At 36.3% G+C, this 22,146-nt stretch overlaps 1 protein-coding gene across 7 annotated transcripts in view; it reads left to right on the top strand.

The window, feature by feature from the left end:
• Positions 1–22,146, top strand: part of DMD (dystrophin) — a 1,060,860-nt gene that overhangs the window by 935,046 nt on the left and 103,668 nt on the right. For all 7 annotated transcript variants that reach the window (XM_040088691.2, XM_040088709.2, XM_040088718.2 and 4 more), the window contains one exon: positions 9,471–9,531. In XM_040088691.2, coding sequence (XP_039944625.2) covers positions 9,471–9,531 — 61 coding nt within the window. The remainder of the gene's footprint in view (positions 1–9,470; positions 9,532–22,146) is intronic.

Raw genomic sequence — 22,146 nt, 5'->3', positions numbered from 1 at the left:
GCATCATCTGTCTTTTTCTGCTTGATTGAAGCTAAAACTGCATGGGGCTGTTGAAAACCTAGCACAGAAGTAATGGGGGAGTGATGCAGGGACCTTATATTTGTCATGCCCTGTGGGACAAGGAATCAAGTGGTAGTCCCTGTTTCTAAGCACTTGCAGCCTGTTCTAAAGGCTATTCATAGAGCTATTTCTGAAAGAGATTGGAAAGAAGGTGTGAGCTAGAGAGATAAGGAGTGTAAAAGAAAAAAAAAAAAAAAGTATTCTTACTTGTGGCATTTTTACATTAGAGACAGTTTTTCTGCATTGTCTTTTCATGCACTTCAGCATTCTTTTTCCACTCTTTCATCTTTTAAATGACCAGGTGCCAGTGTTTATCAATGCTGTGGCATGGGATGATTCAGATGTCTCCTGGTTGTAAGTTAAAGAAATTGTGGCAAAGGAATGGGATCCACTTGTGTCTCTCTCCATAAGGGCTTCAGTCGGCCTCAAGTGTAAAAGGCTCTTATCAAAACTGGCCCTTACTTTTCACATGAACTTGTCTCTCTCCAGGCCTTCTACATTTTTTAATGGGCTCTCTCACCCCACTCCTTGTGCTTCTGACCTTCATGCTTCCCCAAACTCATTTTGCTCTGCCAGTGTCCACAGAGCCACTCCCAGCTCCAGCTCAGTTCGTTCCTTGCCAAGGACACACAGCATTCTCAACAGTAGTTAAGATACATCTGATAAATGTATTATATGGGCAAGAGTTTATATCATGAATTCATGGAGTGAGATTGTTGGTTTTGAAGGACTTGCTGTTTAATTAGAATTCTCTAAATCAGGGTATAAAAACCCAGCAAAAATAAGATATTTCTATTAAAGAGAAACTTGTAACTATTTAGCAAAGTAATTAAAAGAAAAATATCTGATTCTTTCATGGATGATGATGCTTAATTTAGCAATTATATACAGTAACTGAAGTGTGAAAAAGAATATCTGCAAATTTTAAACATAATGCCAGCTCCAAAGTTTTCAGTGACTCCTCTGGAATAATTTTACTGTTTTGACTTCACCTTTATTTTTCTCTGTGATTCTGCCTCTTACAAAAAATGTGATTCACTGTGTCTTGTTGGAAGACCCACCTATTTATGTCACAATGTTTATTCCTTTATTTTTGAGATGCAATAAATGAGAGGTAGCATTGATGTCAGACTGTTTCTAATATCATTTGCAGTGCTATTCAGCAATCACTCATACTTTTTAATGGCATAGATCATTCATGTGCATTGCTGGTGATTGCTGGAAAATAGAAAGTGTTACATCTTTTAAAAAACATGAGCAAACCTTGTAATTTACTGTCCAGCCCCAGTATGAGCCATCTTTTAGTAAGTATAGCATGTCAGTGAAGTGACTGCATGAAACAGTGCTCACGGTATAACTGGGAATTAAAGTATGACTGGAAGATTCCAGTGGTTTCCAAGCTCAGACAACAGGAAAAATCTGGGAATATAAGGAACAGAAAGAACATTTAGGTTTGCAAAGCTAAAAGGCTGATATACCCATAGCCAAAATTTTGTGATTCGTGTTTCTCAGGCTATGAGCTTTTGCTGCCTGCATATGTCAGTACCAGACTGTTAAATCCTCATACCTAAATATGTGCTAGCACCTGGAGATACCTAACAGGAGAGACCTCAGTTTCAGACCTGTAAGTAAGAGCAGCCCTTAATTCAACACAAGATGAGGCAGCCTTAGCAGCCTTCATTCAGAAACAGAAAGACGATGAATGCTGGAGCCACCAGTTTGTATTGTAAGTGATCAGCGTGCATCTGCTGCATTTTATATCAGATAATTTTTGCTTAAAAATAAAAAAAAACAGTCACAGTATTGAGCTGTGTAACCTAGCTCTCCTTCTCAGAATAAACTCAGAGCTGTTCAGGTTCAGATCTGAGTCTTTTTTCTTCTTATTTCTGTCCCTTTGTGCTCTCCTTCAGTTATTTAGGCCACTCTCCTGAGAAACGAGATGTGGCTCTGAATTCCTTCAAGCTGGGAGAGAAGTCAAGTACTCACTTCTCCCTCCTTCCGTGTGAGTGCTCAGATTATTATGCAAAGCAAAGCCTAGGGAAGCTCTTTCTTGCACAGGCCGTCTTTAAAAGGGCAAGTCCTGCTAATTGAGACATCCAAGTCTAAAAATGAGAGGGCTCTGTGACTCTTAGGACACTTTACCCATCCATCTGACAGATTATTTTCCAGGGCAAGCAACTGTATCTTTCTTTCTTATTTCTCACTGCATACATTACATCATAGTGTCTTTCAGATATACTTTCAACAAACAGACATTGAGGATCATGCCCATTCATCCATGTCCTTTGGAAAAATGGTTTAATATTTTTAGATATCACATTAAATGGTTTGAATTGAAAATATCACCTGGTAGTAGAATAAAGATCAAGGATAAGTGGACACAAACAAATCAGCCTAAGTCTGAGAACTCTCTGAAAGCAAAGGGATTTTATTATTGTATTTAAATGTATTTGTAAAAAAAAACTAATATATTGTAGGCATTTAAATATGGTCATATTAGCTAGAGGAGCCTGACTGCTAGAAAACTGTTTTTCTGCTTCAGTATAAGTGTAAAGGAACTACATGTGCTTCTGAAAAAAGAAAAGCTAGCAAAGTACCAACAAAACCAAATACACTTCACAGGTCCTGCCAGTGTGATTTTCACTGTGAATTTCTAAGAACACTGGGCACCAATTCAACCTCAAGACTTGTGTGATGGGTGCATCAGGTTTAAAGTTAGGACAAAATGCCTTCAGTCCATTTCTCCCTTGTTTAGAATATCATGGCCATAGCTACAGCTTTTGATAGTGTTTGCCTTGGCCTGAGCGCGAAAGGTCTTTAAGAGTAGTAAAACATCGGCATATTTTGAGAGATTATCTTTATGCTTACTTTTGGAATAAAGTTAGTACAATTGATTTTACAGTGAGCCTTCATTTTTTTCATTATACATTATTCTCAGGCAAGCCACAAAAAAAAAAAAAAAAAAAAAAAAAAAAAAAAAAAAAAAAAAAAAAAAAAAAAAAATCTGTCTATAAATCTTAATTTGATTTGCAAGTAATTAAATACTATTTTTTCTCTTAATAAGATTCAAAAGATACCTATTTATTGTCTATTAAACTTTTGTCCACTCTCTGAATTAATATGTTGCTAAGACTGATTCTTCCCTCCAAAATTTTATCATCTTTTTGGAGTTACACTGGATCTATGAATCCAAATGAAAACTGCTTAGTTTTTTTCACCCTGCCAAGTTCAACTCAGATAAATTTGACAATGTACCCGTGTTGTCATCAGTTGTATGCTGTGATCAATTTAGGACATTCCTTTGTCCTCAAGCTCCACAACTAAGATACAACAGACATAGTCTATATATGAGTTTTATATATGAATTTTTCTGTTCTGTTTTGCTATGTAAGATGTGGAATATTTACCAAAGATTTATTTTGCTATTTATATAATTTAATTTGCCAAAATCGCCACCAATTTGATTAGGCTATTGTATAATCTCATTTGATCAGCCAGTTTTAGAGGCTTCATTTTTAAGGCCATTAAGGGTGCAACAGAAGTTAGCAATGTGGAGTACCTGCATCTTGGGGTATATGGGCCATTATAGACTGTATCTGCATTTTTTTGCTCTATTTCATTCAGTATTCTGCTATTAAACAGGTAGATTCTTGCATTTTTGCCATTTTACACTTGTATGACATTTAAGAAAATGAGTATTAGATTGATTTTATATTTTACAATACAAAGTGGTATTTGGAAACTTCTGGAAGCACTGTTCATGATTAAAGGTGTGCATTATTTAAGTCTTAACCAATGTTGGCCCTAAGCTGCAGATGATGTCTGAAGTTGGCCATAACTATTCCAGCAGGAAATGCAGGACAGAAAAGCCCTCTAAACACTTCTAAAATGACTGTCATAATTGGCTCTGATCACAGGTTGAACTTTTTAATTACTAAAAGTCTCTTCTTAGAGATTTTTAATCATTAAAGATGACTTCTGCTATGGTTAGACTACGTTAAAAGTCATATATTTGATAAACTTGTACATGTGTGCTACAGTGACAGGTGCTGATGGTGTTCCAGGGAAGTAGTGAGTGTTTGTTTGGGCTTAAGAAGGGCAGAATCCAAGCTGAGAGGGGCTCTCTCATTTCCAAAATGCCCTTGAATCCGTGCCCATGTGCAGCTGAGGCTTGGAGCAGAATAGACCCCAGGTTGTGTAGACCTTGTGAAAGGCAGGTTTTGATTGATGTTTCTGCCTTGTAGCTTCCCAGTTGAGTAGTCGATGTATTCTGACATCAGTTTCTCAACTACATTGTGCAATATTAGACCTCAGTGCTAGACAGCATGATCTGATTGTTCATCTTACTTAGAAAAATAAAAAAATACACATAATTTAGAAATCAATCTAAATCTTTTGTGAAAAAACCTATCTTTTACAGGTATATAGTGACATTTGTTGCAAAGGATCTCAAAGAGCTTGCTGGTTATGCAAACACTTCTATTGTGTCACTGTCATGCAGATACAAATTTTGGAGGTGGCATCCTGCCAGGCTGCATCATGCACTGATTATGGTGGGGAAATATTGCTTTAGCATGTTCTCCAAGGAGGAAAGGCGTGACCTCCTTATAGTCTCTGGAGAGCAGTATTTTCTCATTTATAATGGTGCCAGCTGAAAATAATCAAAATGTAGTACTCAGTGAATCTTCTTTCAAAAGTTAAGGTAGCTTACATAGACAAGAAATTCTGATTCTTGGGGAATCAGTCTTTTCCTGATGTAAAGATCATCTCATTTTTTTCTCCCTGCCTGCCGTTATCTGAAGTCACCAAATCCATACCTTGCAGCAGTGAAAATAAGTGGCATCAAAACAAACTTTATGTGAATAAACAAACAGTTTCTTAACTCTATGTTTGTATTAAGGTTTAATGATGGTAATGCTTGGTAGAACAGTGTAAGTCACACGGGTCACATAGGTAGAATTTCCTAGTTGAACCAGAGAATTATTATCATTAAAATGTGAAATATGAACATAATTCAGCACCTTGCTGAGTTACACTGGGGCCACCAAACAAGCTAATGAGAACATAGAAATGAGCTCACCTTTAACTACCACAATGCTGAAAGGAATATATAATAAATATATTAAATTTCTAACAAAGTGAGAAAAAAATAATTGACAGGATATATGTAACAGTGTGTGGACACTACACAATTCTTCTTTGTAGTTTCTGTCCAAAACCCCTTAGTGAAAAATAAGTTAAAAGATTTTTTTTTTAATTTAGCACTGAAAAAGTACACTCATGTGGCAACTAAAAGTCTGTGCTGACTTTTTAAATAAGGAGCACTGAGAGTAACATTTAAATGTGGACATACTGAATTTACTCTTTCAATAGCTGAAGAGGAAATAGTTTACCATTGGTAAACACACATGTATATTTCATTATATTTGCAGTGCTAAAGTGAAATATTTATAAGATTATTTTTTGTAGTATCAACTACTATCACCCTATTTAATATTTCATTCGGATCCCTGCATAGATTAAAACAGGACTGAAGTTCAGAGATCAAGCATGCCACCATTTCATTATACATTTTGCCAACAAGTAAGAATGTCAGCTCACCATCAAGAACTGTGTTCACAGGCAAAACAAGTCTCAGCTCTTAGAACGCCTACGAAAGAAATAAACCTCAAAAGTTAGGTAACCATTAAAATGTATGTCAATGCAAAGAGAGTGTAGGCAAATATAAATTAACTCTTAAAATGCCCTGTATTTTGTTGTGGTATTTCATTTCAGTCACAACAGTATTGAAAGTCGCTGTGTGTATGGTAATGGGTTCTTACACTGTGTAAGCTCAAGCCATAAAACACTTTGGAATGACTCTCAGCAAGCAGGAAATGTCTGCTTCTTGAGTGCTGTAGCACACAGGGATACCAGAGCATATATATAAAAAAAAGTCTTTGCTAGCAAGACTTTTGGGTGGACTTCGCCATTTACCTGCACAGTTTTGTAATGGATAGTAAACCTGTATAGATAACCAAAGATAAGAAACAGCTGGTCTCAACTTCTGGGCTTCTGCCCAAAATGAAATTATTATTCTCTATGTATAGCTGTAAAAAGTACTGCACATTTTGTCAACTCAAATTTATGCAAGGTTAGAATAATCCAGGAAACCAAAAGGGTATTATAGACAGCTTCACAGCAACCTCTTGAAGGAATACTAAATCCAATTATTCGGAACATCACAGAATTGTTTGTTATTTCTATAGCACTTAGCTCTCATGAAAGCAAAAGTATTTGTTCCTCTTCTAACGGATCAAGAACACTATCATATGTAAGATTTTGTGATAATAAGTTATGACTGCAAAGCTCTTACCCAGATTAATTCATAAGCAACAGAAAAAATACATCTTCTGAAAAATATGCAGCATCTATTCTGTCCTTTAGCTATTGAACTAAAAACAAATCTTAAAGTGGAACAACTGTAACTTGGCAGTATTCCCATTGGGAGTATTAATGACTGCTTGGGAGAGAAATATGTAACAAGGTCAATTTTCAGTTACTACTGAAGGGTATTTTGTTTTCAAAACTAATGAGAGTGTAATCTGATTTGAATCATTCCTCAGACGATGCCAATTGCCATGGGTAAGAACCCTTATTCTTGTCACTGATAAGCATTTTAAAACTGGTTGATGGACCACATTTTCGTGCACGTTAGGTTAGTATTACTGAACGAGAGCATGTAAAGAAATCACGCAGTAACTGATAGTGTAAAATGGAATAGGGATCTTTCTCTAACTCCTTGACTTTTGTTTCCTACTCCCATCTAAAATAGAGAATATCGGATCAGTCATCAAAATTATATTTACAGCAGTTTGTTTTCTTACAAGTAGAAAGAATATTTAAGCATCGTGGTTAAGAATTTTGTATGAACATGAAAATAGGGCTAAAAGTTATTTCAAGATTTTTAACATCAAAACATTACATGATATTCTATTTTTAATACTTTTCACATTTCTACGAATCGCATAACAAATTGTGTCTTTACATCCTTTGAGGCTGTAGCGGAGCACAGAAAGTGAGCAGCTGCAGTTGATGCTGCCAGGAAGAGCAGCTCAATGGACAGCAGCCTTGGCCTTCACAGCTCCTCAGCCGTGCAGCCTCCCAACACACAACCAAAGGGCAGTGCCTGGCCCACCAAGGGGTGTTTGATCCTATATAAATTAGGAGTATTTGTATTTCAAATGCATATGATTTTGTGCTCCTGTGTTTGTGGGCCATGCTTCAATGGCAGTGCAGTGTGCTAGATCTAATGCTGTGATTAAAATTCTGGTTCTTGCACATTTTGAGAGTTACTGATTCTCATGGTTCATAACTTTGAAATTTACTTTTGTTCATTTAAGAACACAAATCTGTGTAAATATAAGTAATAGGAAAGCAATGACACTCAGCTACAGATGGGGGTCGATGACAACAGCAGAATGTGCAGAGACACTGAGGTAGAATTTTTGGAGCTCCTTGGCCACCAGCAGTTTGAAACAGGTTTATCATATCTATGGAGAGAGACTTTTCATGAGAGCATGTAGTGATAGGACAAGGGGAAACAGCCTTAAGATGAAGGTTGGGATTGGGAGTTAGGAAGGAATTCTTTACTGCAAGAGTGGCGAGGCACTGGAAGGTTGTCCAGAGAGGTTGTGGATTCCACATTCCTGTCGGTGTTCAAGATCAGGCTGGATGGGGCTCTGATTAACCTGGTCTAATAGGAAGCTCCCTGCCCTTGGTGGGAAAATTGAAACTAGATGATATTTAAGGTCCCTTCCAGCCCTAAACATTCTAAGATTCTCTTTCTTCCAAATATATTCCTTCCTTTCCCTAGCTTCTTAGCATTGTCTAAAATTCATGTGAAATTCATTCACCCTCTCCCCAGCCCATATGCTGTTCCTACCAGCTCTTCCTTCTTCTCTTCAGACCATCTCTAATGATGGCACCAGTTTCTCCCATGGCTGATTTGTGTCCCCTCCGTGGAGTCCATATTTCCCTCCAGCCCTTCTTTACAATTCATGTGCAAAATTAGTGAGATTTCCCTATATAACCATTTTAGAAGCACATTTCATCTCTTTCCTCAAACTCTTATTTCCACATACTCAAATATGTGGGCAAGAGAGAGAAACTGTACGTCATTCTACAGACTGACTTCTGTGAATCTGGTACAAAATAGATGAAATATGTATATTGGTAGTTATTATTTGTGTGGACTGTGATTTGTTGATTTTGATAAAGCAACTTGGGAGTGGCATTTTTCAAGTATCTATTTTGATTATGAGAGGGAAAGAAAATAGAGCCAAATGGTGAAAAAGCTAACTCCTAGTTGACTGGTAACAATTGCTTTCCTTTGTGAACAGCAGGGGTCAGTAAAAAGAAAGGTTATACTGGGTGAAGCAAGTAGGATTTTTTTTTTTTCTCCCTTAGATCACTTTCATATGTTTTCTGTTTTAATTGTTATATTAAAAAAAGAAAATTCTTAGTTCTACTTTGTTTGACAGATCATAAACTCCTAATAAAAAAACTTATCTCCCTGATTATGGCCTAAACGCTTAAATTATCTCTGCTTCTAATAAAAATTAATAATAATAATAATAATAATAATAATAATAATAATAATAATAATAATAATAATAATAATAATAAAATCTACCTTTTTTTGTCAAATTAGTTTTATAAAAACCTCTTTTACAAAATATTTTTGTTGTGTTGTAAGCTGATGTTGACTTACAACACCATGTTAGCCAAGAGTGAGCAAGGTTATTTCCTCTCCAGCTGTTGTGGTCATACTGTCATTTTGTCCAGTATTTGCTGTTGTGGGAAGGCAGTAAGAGAATTTATAATGCAGACAAATTAAAATGAAAATGTCCACCATTTAGAACAAGTCAGCAAGAGGATAACAAACAAAATACTTAGATGGTCTCTCAATGTGATGTCTCTCAACATAAACTGTAAACAAGTGCATAATTCTGTTCCTAGAAGGATGGGAAGTGCTACCCACAGAAGGAAAGAAATGGAAGAAAACCCAGTCAAACACCTTAGCAGGAGGAATCCTATAAAAGAGCATGCCAGAAAGATAGGTTGCTTGCTCTGCTTCGTATCTGTTCTGTAAGCTTAGCTTTCAAGGAGCTTTTGTATTTATCTTTGCAGCTGAATGAGTTCCATTTCTCTCAGATTAGGACAGAGGTTCCAGAACAGCAGGTTAATCCTTCCTGCCTTCACAGGCAACTGAACAAACAGACCTGTATCAATGTGGCCGAGGGTAAAATTGTCATTCTGGAGATTAACGTTGTCTTTCCTGTTTGACCTCCACGTTTCTCTTCTAGGTATGTGTGTATGTATGAATGTGCGGTTATTTATTTATTTGTTTGTTTGTTTGTTGTTAACAGCTTCTGTCCAAGGCCCCTGGGAGAGGGCAATCTCACCAAACAAAGTGCCGTATTATATCAAGTGAGTATAAATAGTAATTCATTCCAGCTGTTTACATTTCTTATTTAAGAGGAGAAAGTAATTTTCTTAAATAATTGTGAACTGCTCCTATAGTGTCTAAATGGGAAGGACAAAAAGCCTGCAATACATTTCACAGAAGTGTGCTACTTATCTGAAAACACAGTAGGATGCACTGATTTGTAAGTTGTTTGGGTTTATGCTACTATAAATCACCTGCAAATGAAGTAAAGCTTTGAGGTATTGGATTATAGTTTAAATTGTGCCACTGCCCTCTCTGTGTATGTGTAGCAGGTTTTGCAAAATCAAAAAAACCCCCAACATTCTGAATTGCAGTTGTAAATGTGATACGCTAGGGTTTTTTTAACCCTATAATTTTTTATGGTTTATAATAATTAAATCATATTTTTAATGATTTATAATGGTTTTAAATGCACATACTCAATACTATTAATTCCTTTAGGGGCAGTACTTGTAAAGTGCATATCTGAGGAATGACAAGGGACAATTAGTCCCTAAAGCCTAATATTTCTGAGTTTCATTCCCAAATTAAGATGGTTTGCTTTAAGAGACGTGTCTGCACAACAAATGAGAAGAACATTTTTTAAAAATCAGGATTTGGAAATACCTGCTTCTCATGCCCTAAACAGTGCCACCACACAACAACAAAAATACCTTTTTTAATTCTTTTTATACTTTAATACTTTTTTTCTTCTCTTTGGAGTTCTTTACCTGGAACATGTGCTTTGAACTACTTATCCTACTTCAGAAGGAAACAGGCGATGCAATACCAGTTATAAACACTGTAGCACAAGTAACAAAGACATGGGTATTGTTTAATACACCTATTTCCATGGCTCCTCTTTATACTCCCTAAACCTTTTGCAAGCTCAGCTAGTGTCACTGAAGCCATTTGGTTACAAAAGGCTCTTGCAGTGACACTTCAATTGCAACTTTCACAACAGGGTGAACTTCTACAGCAGCCTTAGAACAAGTATTTGAGTTATGCATGAAGGAAACTCTTCAGTGCAGTTCAGAGGTTCAGTTATACCTGGCTAAGCTGGTTTACTGTTGCATTAATCTTGTAAGTTTTCTGATGACTGCATTTGGCTATGAATAATGAAATAGTCACAAAGGAACTGGAAAGCTCTGTCAAGAAGGCAGGGCAGTCTACCAGAGACAGGCTGGAAAGCAAGTCAATGCTCTGACATGTAAGACAGTTTATGGCACTAACATGAAGGCAAAGATCCTTCTTTGCTCTTTCACATGGCATGACTTGCCATTATGGGGAGGGGAGTTTGGCAGTTCTTAAAGCAGGCACAAAATGCACTTCATGCTGTGCTTGGCACCTCTGTCTGTGCCGCTCACATCCAGCAGCCAGGGGTAACTGGCTAAAACGGTCAGTGCTGGTCATGCTTACTCCTTCCTACTTTTTAGTCTTCTTTTCTAGGCCGTTTAGTGTCGCTAGAGGACACGAAAATAATGATACTCACACAGTCTACTCCAGAGCAAAAAGAAGGTAGTTTACTTATTTAACTTCGTTTATATAGATTCTGGACAAAGACCAGGGATTGGAAAATAAGGTTGCCACCTCTCCACCCCACTGGCCAGACTAGAAGTCCATCAGTTGTCTGTCATCAGAGAGGAATGCAAAAACAACTACTTTGTTTATGTTACAAGTGTGAGAAACTCCACTACAGAAACAGAAGGCTAAGAGAATATGGCAACAATTTAGAAATTCAAAGGAATATGGTTTTTCTATTCACTTTGAAAACCATTTTAATAGCCATAAATAATTGTAGCATTATGCCATGGATCCCAATTTAGGATCCTGCCAGCTACACTAGTTTGTCACAAATGAGTGATTCAGATCACTTGAAGAATCACTGTCAGAGGTATTAACAAGAATGGGTTTAATATGAATTTATAAAAGTGCATGTTAATGAAATTCAATGGCAAGGTTCACTCTATATAGTTACTACATTCCTACAGAAAGGAAAATCAAGTTCAAATCTATTTCAAATTATTTACTCATTGACCAAAGAGCCAAAAGGTGTTAGACCCTCCCAATGGGTCATGAGTTTTGGAGCAGACCCCCTGGGATGTAAAGTCCTGATGGAGCTTAGCTGTAGCTAAGTCCAGACTTAGTCTCAGACTTGGACAATGGTGTATGTCTAAAGGAATTAACTACATGGATTTCATTAATATTTCTCTAGCACGTTCCCAGCCACTTACCAAGGATCCATAAGTAAGGGGTTTCTCTGCCTTGGTAAGGAAGGATTTCTTAGTCTCAGGTGAAGAATCTCAATCCTTGAGAGGAGTCCCAGCTCCAGGGGAGAGTGACTGCCGTGCATTCATTTCTAGTTTAGACAATTTGAATTGGACTCATGCAAAGATTGGTTGTTTGTAGAAAGGTCTCTGCCTCAAGGAATAACCTTGAGAGTTGTCCCAGGGCAAGGGGAGGTCACTGCCATGCAACCACGCTGCCCAGCAGGGAGAGCTCAAAGGTGGCTCCCTGAGGCTGTCAAAGCTATGGGATAAAGTGGTTGGCTTGCAGTCAAATTTAATACAGGAGGAAGGGTATGCGTGAACCTCCTTATACCAACAGCTTTCTTTGTTCTTTGATAAAAGGCCCGTGGAAAAGCCACCTGCTATTCATGCATTACTCACTCACACAATCCGTCTTCAAAGCTCGTGTGTTTCAATGCTCTCTGGGTCACTCTGCCCCTTTAGGAGTTTCTAGAAGAGTTCTTGGCCTGGCTACAGCTCGGGACTTTACTTGCTTTGAAGCCTGTACCGAATTACTGATAGTTTGGTCAAGGGGTCAAGTACATCTGTCATACATTTCTAGTTTAATTAAAGTTTTCATTTAGCCACACCTTTTAGAGAAAAACTTGCCATCCTTGAGATGTAAAACAAAGTGGTCAAGTTCTAATATATTTCACTGAGCTGATGTATCTACGGCCTTCTCTAGCTATCCTCAGTCATTTTTTTTTTCATTCATTCATTCTTATCACTCATATTTCATATTTACAAGCAACTAAATTGTTTTCTATACCTTTTTGGGTTTAAAATAAACACATTCTGGTTTGTTAGGGTTTTTTTTATCTTTGATGCATTACTTCTCTATTAGTTGTTAATTCTCCAAAAGAACTTAATGGAAACTAAGAAGATACAGGTAGTATTCTATTCATGTTTACATAATTTTCTTTCTGTCATCAATGTAGAATATTGGTGTTAGCCCTCTTCATTAACTGGATTTGCTACACATTTTACTGGTTTTTCTTTTATCTCTTTTTCCCTTGATGCTTAACTGTTTTATATCACTTTCCCATTTGCAATGATATTGCACTCAATAATCCCTAAATCAGGCAGTACTTCATGCTAGGTCTTTGGCAGCAATATTTATTTATGGTTAGGTATCTTCAAGACCTGTGATTTTCCTGGTTAAAATTTCATTTGTATACAGTTGATTAATCTGTAGCAACTAGTTGCTTCTAACGCTGGTATTCAATAATTCCCTCTTGAGCTTATTCACACCAGTTGGTTTTGGTTTCTTTTGTTTCAAACTGTATTTGTATAAGCAACATTGCCATGGACAATATGATTATCAACAGCGTACAACCTGCTTCAGCTGTTCTGGGTGTCTGGCATTTGGTGCTGCCTTGGCTTAGTGTCAGCCCCATGAAAATTGCCTTTCAATGGCCTTGTCTCAGCTGCTGCATTTCCTTCCAGCTTTCATGTGCTTCCCTCCTTATGGAGATGACAAGTTAGACCAGAACTTCAGCCCCATCTTTCTCTTCCCCAGCAAACTGAGGACATCTAGGTTTGTGCTCCAGGACAGCAGAAGTATCCCAAGCTGCAGGTGGACACGGCTGCTGAGGCACTGAGCACTTGCTCAGATCTTTTTAACTTAGAGGTGCTACAGAGTTAAAAAGCCCTCTGCTTTTCCTCTGAGGTAAAACATATAAAATTGCTTGAAAACACATTTTATCCAATCTTTTCATTTTGATCTTTTTCTCCTTGACGTATTCCTTGTGTCTAGTACAGAATTTAAAGGTTTTATTAGATAACAAAAGGAGAGGACTGTAAAAAAACAGTTTGCAGTTTAATCGGTCCTGTTCTTTGTAGACCTTGATCCTGCTCTTACTACAGTGCAACCTAGAAAATGGAAAAGAAGAAACAGGCTCAGGCATGTCTGTACTCTATTAATGGTTTAGGCATTCATTAAAATTTCTAAATTTAAGTTTTTAGAAGACAAAACAGGCAATTACTCTACATTAGAAATCTGAAAAGAAAATGGAAAAAATGCATACCTCAAAGACTAATGAATGTGTGTCAAAAGATTTTTTAAAAGTCTCAAATTCTAAAAAAGGCAGATAATAAAGGTAGGGAGGCTGCAGATTTTCACATGGTAATTCAGGTTAGATCACATTTCAGCAGAGCTCACCCCATGATGAAAAGGATCTCACGTGTGCATGCGTGCACATGCATATTCTTATCTTCCAATCAAACAGATAGGGGAGCTGCTCCAAAGCAGGGACAGGTAACAAAATCAGGTATCTACTTTCCATTTTGCAGCACCAGAAGAAGTGTTTGGTACTGCTGCATGACCCAGTCCCTCTGCAGTGTCTGTCCTCCCAGGGCACACGGGGACATTAAGCAGCTCTACTCTGAACCACGTTTGCATCTCTCTCATGTCTCTCATCCTCTCCTCTGCAAACTTCTCCATTACCCAGTGCTAGGAGATCTCTGTTGCTTCAGATTAAAGAGGAGGAGTGGGTTGAAGCCTGCAACATTCTTTCTCTCTAAAAAAAAAATATTCAGGAGTCCTGCCATCGTGAATGTGTTGAAATCTAGTAGGTGTGACTTCTATATTTGTACTAATCTTTGACATTATTCTTCTTCCGTGTATCTAGCTTGCCAGTTAATAGTGTCTGTCTTCTTACCCTCTTGCTGTGCCCATTCTTTTGAAGGATATTAAATGCTTCTGCAAAAATACTTTAGTCTTTCATCTCAGTGCTTCCCACAAAGGAAACCTTCCAAGTTATTTCCCAGCCAAGCTTATTTTCTTGTACAGATTATAGCAGTTCGCTGAACTTTGTCCTGCTGAGGACAAAGCTGGATTCTCAGGAGCACAGCTTTGACTCCTTGAGAAGATCCATGTGAGCCTCTCTCTATAAATTAGCTATGCAGTGAGCTAACTCCAAGGACAAGGCATCTCCACTTGCTCACTCTCTTCCACATTGTAGTTTCCTATGAGAATATTTGATTTGCATTTAATGTAACAGCTTGTGACTTACATTTTTGCTAGTTTTAGATCCTTCATTCTTTCCCTACTTCACACTGGAGATCTAGCAGGCCAATTTCTATAAACATATTTCTTTGTTGTCTTAATTTTTAATCTCCCTTTCAATTGTTGTTTAACCATGCAGAATTTCAACGGAGGAAAAAAAATAAATAAAAAAAAAACAACCAACCAACCAAACAAACAAAAAAACCAAAGACCCCTGAGTTTTCATTGTAAAAGCAAACAGATTAAAGCCCTGATTCTTTTATTTTTGTTCAACTTAGAGACAGGATAAATTAATGTATCTGAATTAAATTCTGCTAAGATAAAAAGTGAGGAGATGCTGTTCTGAGAAAATCACTTGGGTTAATTGTTTCTTCTGCAGAATGTAGATAAGTACAAGGCACAAAAGGAAGTAGGAAACATCTGTCAGACAGAGCAGAGAGAGACATAGAGAACCATAAATAAATAAATGCATGATTATGTATATGTAGTGAGTGAAGCTGTGAGCAAGCTATGAAAACCATGTGCATGGCTGAAAGTTAACCTATCTACCAAATACAAAAAAAAAAGGTATTATTTTACCTTCTTACAAGCATAGTTATTACAATTTTTTTCCTGTCTTTCAATTCTGAACTGCACATAGGAAAATTGAAACTATTGTGAGAAAAAGAAAAAGTATAACACTTTTCAGTCTGCCTGTATGTGATGTAAATTCTGTCTGGCATAAAAACCTAAATGATATTTCTTAGAGGTTTGTCCAAGTGCAGAGATTTTCTTTATGATTTGTAGGGTTGTGAAGCCTCAGTTCCAAAACTTGTCACAAAAATTTAAACTCAGAGTGTAAATAAATGAGAAATCCTGAGCCTTTAACTACCTTTCTAATGAAAGCAGAGGTTATAAACAGATGTGTTCCTGCTGACTGAGCGAGAGCACTCAAGGAAGATATCGTGGGTCTGCTCCTCGTTACCATCTGTCAGCAGGGAGTTACTGCCCTCACATCAGAAGCAACTGAAGGAGATTTGTTTTTAAATTAATTATAAGTACTCAGCAGCAATTTTAGTATATCCTAGCTGGTGTGGGGGCTGAGGGCTGTAGCCTCTGGTTTGGGGCAGTGAGTGAGGAAAACTATGTGCTTTCCCTCTATAAACATAGTCCCTCTTGTGAAGGATGGAGAGCAGCTTCCTTGGGTCCCTACACAACACCTGGTCCTCCTGATGGGACACTGCTCATAGTTAAGTGGAGAGCAAAGCTCTTAAGCTTCATTTTCAAATTTATTCAATGCAAATGTTCATGGAGAGTATATAGTCTTAAGAATTACTGAGGGGTTAAACAATGCAAGGGTAATTTTTTGCAGGTTAAATCTTAAAATACGTTATGCAGGTAATGAGCTGGGTAAGAATTTTAGATGGAACCTGACTTTCCTATTTTTCCAATTAAAGAGAACATATCAACATTTTAAATCTATTAAATCCAGCTAGTCATTGCTTTCCAGCTCTGGGACTAGGAGATTAATATATGAACTGTTTTCATAGGCAATAGTGTGAAAAAGTAAACTTTTGGTACTGTACAAGGAGTTAATGTATTTATAGTGTAATAGAATATAATTACATACCCTTAAATATTTAACTGTTATCGTAGATGAAGTTGTTACATTTATTGTAAGCTGAATGTGATTTTTGCTTGAATTTTACTTCATTTCTATTAGCTTCATTTTACTCCAATTGTTAAATGTAGCCTGGCTACATTTACTTATTTACTTATATAGCCAATATAAGCCTTACAAAGTTGAGAGACACCTATACAATATTTTATAGAGTATCTGCCAAATCTTCCATTAAAAAAGTAGATTTTGCAGTTGCTCCTGATAACTAAAATGTATTGCCATCTACTCAAAGCCCATCTTTGAAACAGTGTGCTTAATAAGCAGGATTCTAAAACAGGAATTATGTTTAATTTCCACTGGAATGCTTTGAACTTGAAAAGATTAGACACATTAAGGAAAAAAATAGAAAGATTTGCCTGTCAGAATTTTCTTTTTTTTCTTTTTTTTTTTAAGATCAATTACGTACTTAATTTAGATGACAGACAAAAAGGAGACAACTTCTGACAACTGTCCAATGTAATATTTAAGGCAATGGGGAACAATATCTCAGATTTCTTACATATTCATGTTAAATCAAGAAGTCTTATACTTCCTTTTTTTCTTCCAAAGACTGACAGCTTCTCCAAAGCAGCACTTGTCACATCCATTGCCTGCATTGCCCTTGGTCCAGTGTCCCTTCTAATGCAGCCACCTCCACAAATAAGACGATTTCTCCATTTCACACAAGAGAAATTCCATCTGTATAATAAGAGAGTCGGCATTAAATTGATCCCATTTTGCCTACTGTGCCTTTTTTTATCTTCTTTGTGATCTCGTCAGTCTAAAATATGGCAGGAGTGTAATTACTAATTGTGCTTTAAGAAAGGTCTCAATACCAGTGAGAAAGCAGTGGGTATGGCCAGGTTCAATTTACATTCCCAGCTCTGTTTGCTGTGGATGTACAGCCTTGGTTGACTGAGGAACATTCTCATATCGGCACCTGAGGCCATGCAACAACCCAGAGCAGACTGAGAGTGCAATAATTGCCCAGCTGGGCTCTTTCTGCTTCCCGAAGTCGCCTGTCTGTCAGGGCAAGGTCAGGTGTGTTCCTGGATTCTTTTACAAAATTAATTCATGGATCCTGCTGAACTGCTCTTGAATCTATTCTTTCTCTGACCTTCTAAGACACCAGTTCTCCTGCTGACTGCAATAAGTTCGTATTTTTCAGAATATTCTCCACCTCTCCTTACAAACACTTCTTGCCATGAGAGATTTATTTAGTCTTTACTTACAGAATCATGATTATGGATTATTGGGCCCATTTTTCTCCTAATGGGATGCCTTTCAATGATTTTTTTTTTTTCTTGTCAAGTAATAGCTGAAATCAGTTCTGTGTTGCACATTAGTCCTGTGATATCCTTATCTTTAAATCTTAATTCTTGAGAACTAGTTTGTGTACATACTACACTTAGGAGCTACAGATTCTAAGGGGCACATCAATTAATTAATTGAGAACTCTTAAGGAAAGATCCTAATGAATAGGTTAAGAATGACCAAATAATCTGTATTTATTTTTTCTTATTTCTCACTTTCTGTTTTAAAAGTTGAATTTTATGAGATAAATTATGGTTTCAAATATGATCTTTAGGTTTGGCCTCCTACATGCTCCTTATTTGTTTTGAATTTCAAATATCCATTAGATAAACTTTTATATTAGGAAATCTCTGGCTAGATAGTTAAAGAAAAACAAACCATAAAAAAATGCATCTCATCTCTGAATGAATTGTTTTTTCTTACAAATAATTTTTGTAACACAAGCACTCATGGCATTGCATTTTCCATGGCAATTGAGCTCAGAAAACGGATTATGGTACAACACAAGCAGCACCCCATATATAATGAGCATAGCAGGGTCACTGAGTGGTGTGTACAGCCTACAGAGCAGAGTAGTGAATAGAGGTCAAACTTTGCTCATTATCACCTACCCACTCTGTGTGTCAAGGTCCTCCCTCCTCTTTTTCAGCAGGACCAAAATTTGTCAGCATAAATGCCATATGTAGGTGTTAGTTTGGGAGCTTGAGGGGGGCACAAACTCAATACAGCAATAAATTACTAAGAATTAAGGTTGCTGTAAGTATGTGCAAAGTTGTTATGAGTTTTATTCTTCACTTACGTACTTCACACTTTATAATATGAACTTATGCACTATCATGTAAATGAGATTTAATGGTCAATTGAGTTGTGGGGTTTAACGTTAAAATTTTTATGCAGTAGGCAAAGGTTTGTAAAGAAATGTAAATATTTAAAACCGTGATCATTCAGTCTCATTCAGGTATTTTATATTTATCTAGATGTCTGCTAGGATAGTTTCTATTATTTTAATGTTAAGTATTAGATATCGGGCTAATAAATAACCCAGATTGGCTTTTGAATTTTATTATGTACTTGTCTCCTAGTTTTTTTTATCTTTTCCAAGATATTTTTTCTGTTCACTACTGCAGAGCTAATACAGGAGTAGAGGGACAAAGATACATTTTTCTGTGCTTCATTTTTCAACGAATTTAATACAAGTTTTTTCCTTAAAAGCTGCATTATTGGAGAAAATGTTGAAAAACTTTTAATGCTTGAGGGTTATGACCTTGCATGAAACATACTAAGAAAGATTGTTAGAAAAAAATGTTTCAGGCATGGAATTAAAATGTAAAGAATAGCTAAAAAATTACTGTTTGGCATGAGAATAGATAACTTCATACAAACACCTCAACTATATAAGCAACATGGAGCACTATGATAAGATTTTAATCATAACCCAAAGGTTTTCTAGTTGAGACACTAGAAAACTAGTTGTTATACTTTGTTAATGATTAAGAGACACTTCTGCAGCAGAAACTTGCTCATAGACATCTCAAGGAGAGCTTTGTTAAAGGGTATATGGTCATACAAATGTATTTACCTGAAAAATATGCAATAAAGAAATATGAGGAAGATAAATAAAAAGTAATTAAATTTCAATTGAATAAAAATACTGAAATACTAAAAACACTGGAATACTAAAATATTTTTTGTTTCCAAGCACTATTTTCCAATCCCCCATTTGCCATCATGGAGGTTCTATCAGCAAAGGGGTAATACACAATTTAACATTGTAAGGAATGTGACAAAAAGTGAACAGATTCTGCTGCTCTCTGAAACACAGAAAAACTGCACCTTAATTAGAAAATCAGAAGTTGCATATGTCCTCCCAGATGAGTGATTTTTATCTAGTGTTTCGTCTTCATTTTAAGTCTGCTTAATTGCCTTTAACTTCAGGACTTCATCAATGGCATTGCTCTTAGGTGACCTTACCTATGCACCTTTTTTGGAAACATAGGAAAAAAGTGAAAGCAATTGCAAATGTGACTTGATACAACAGCAGCTGCAGTAAACAGGATACAGCCATAAAGACTGGATATGTCCCTAAGGAAACCAGTGTGTAATTTAGTTTCAGATATAAACATAGAGAGAACAATATGAAACAAACTCATCGATGAATATTCCCTCAATGAAGGGTTCACTTGAAGGTCTAAAAATGCAAATTTGATAGGAATCTTAAGGTTAAAACATATGTTATGTGCACATATATGCATTCTGTTACTCCTGGGACTCCCTCTGCTCAAACAGTTATGGAACAATTTGAAAAGTGTTTAAAGTAAAATTCTCGTCAGTGAGGGTTTCTTTTTTTAATCCTGTTTGTTGAGAATCCCTGGAATGTATAAATCATGTACTGCATTTGATAAATATGATTAAACAGCTAAACTCAGAGAAGTTCTATGTTTAACTATATTTATGGTAGTTTTCCTTACATCTTGATTACAGTGTTGCATGTCATTAATTTGCATTTACTTCTGTGCTTGAGAGCATCCTCTGCTTCTCTTTTATCACCAGCTTCAGTCATGCTGCAGTTGCCAATTTTACTGAGCAGATTTTGTTAGTAAATGAGAAGTTCCAATGTGAAATACTTTTATGTGTATTAATCATCTTTTAGCTACCGCATGATGTTCAATTACTTTTTTTGCCCTGTTTTGCTGATCCTTGACTATAAAACATAGTCATTGAATATTAAAGTTTGCTATCACAGCACAGTGTTGACATTCAATGTGTCTTCTATAAGACAATGCTAGTTGAAGTTCATTTAAAAAGAAAACTGAAACTTTACACAGTTTAGAACATGAAACTAAGATCCGTAGCTGAACTATCATTCAGAGATATTCACCAACCAAACCTATAGGCTTTGGGTTGTGTTTTTTGTTGTTTTTGCTTTTTTTTTTTTTCAGTTAAATATAAACCCCACGATGGTGACTTCAATCACAATAGAGGGTTTGCATTTATAATTCAAAAATTGTTGTGCATTTAATTGCCTTTGTGAAGCACAAAGAAAAAGCTGGTTCCAAGTGACAGCCATATTCTATACTTTCAGATGTAACTGGAAAGTACTTTAGACAGCTCTAAATTTTGTTTGGATTCAGATTATACAATTTTCTTGAAGTGGCCCTAAACTAAAATTACACCATGTACAAATCTAAATAATCTTTAATTTCAAAATGTTTGGATTTGGGGTTTAGATTTTTTTTTGTTTATTTCTTATGTATATTTTGTTTCTTTGTGGGGTTTGGTGGGGTTTTTTTGGTTTTGGTTTGATTTGTGGTTTTTGGGAGGTTTTTGTTTGAGTTTTTGGAAATTTTGGGGTTTTGGGGTTTTTTTCGGTCAATATTTAGATTGGTTGGGTTTTGGGGTTTTTTTTTTTTTTTTGTTTGGTTTGGTTTGGTTTGGTTTGATTTGACTTAGGTTGATTTTTTTTTTTTTTTTTTTTTTTTTTTTTTTTTTTTGTGAACACTATTTAGAAATTAGCCAAAAAGAAAAAAAAAAAAAAAAAAGAAAAAGAAAAAAAAAAAAAAAAACGAGAGAAAAATGGGGAAAAAAAAAAAAAGAGAGAGAAGGACTACTCAACCAATGAAAAACTATACTGCCTGTCCCCAACAGACCATCAAGCTTGTCACAGTGAGGGAAAGAGGATTGAAAAGCACTATTTGTTTGAAGGAGAAAAGTCTTGTTTGCAACAAGTTGCTTTGAAGTAATAGCAAGTTACAGATGGCATATTTCACAACAAGAAATTAGCAAGGGACATCAAGTAGCTGGGTATTAGAGAACAAGTCTATTTGCTTAACTTCTTCAGTCACTTATACATTAGGAGCATATCAAAATGACTTGTTTAGGACTTTAGATTTCTAGTGATGTATTTTCTTTGAAGCTTATCTGCTTCTTCTTTCCTTACATGGAAGTTTCTCTTCAGAACTGCCCTTGATAAAATAAAACAAATCTTTTCTCTAACACTGTTCGATATGCAGAACATTGCCCTCTCTCTTCTTGGAATTTGTGTCTTTTTCCAGTCCATGGTTTTTGTTGGGTTTTTTTTTGTTGCTGATGTTGTTGTTCGGGTTTTTTTGGTTTTGTTTTTGTTTTTCCCCTGCCCAGTCATTTCTAGCTTCTGTTCCATTTTCTCCTTAAAACAGCTCTTAATAAGGTCACTAACAATTTCCTGCTGTCCAGTTCCAAGAATCTTTTCAGTGTTCACTTTCTTCTAGGTCATTCCACCACTTTCAACAAACCATCTTGCTGCTGTCCTTTCATGCTTTCTCTTGGCTTGTTGTCAGGCTTTCCCTTGTAATAATTTACTGTTTGCTTCTTCTGTATCTTCTTTCTTATG

This window comes from Hirundo rustica, chromosome 2 (assembly GCF_015227805.2).
Source record: "Hirundo rustica isolate bHirRus1 chromosome 2, bHirRus1.pri.v3, whole genome shotgun sequence".
In the NCBI taxonomy this organism is placed as follows: Eukaryota; Metazoa; Chordata; class Aves; order Passeriformes; family Hirundinidae; genus Hirundo; species Hirundo rustica.
The sequence above is the reverse complement of the archived record's forward strand: the minus strand, read 5'-3'. Positions and strand labels throughout refer to the sequence as shown.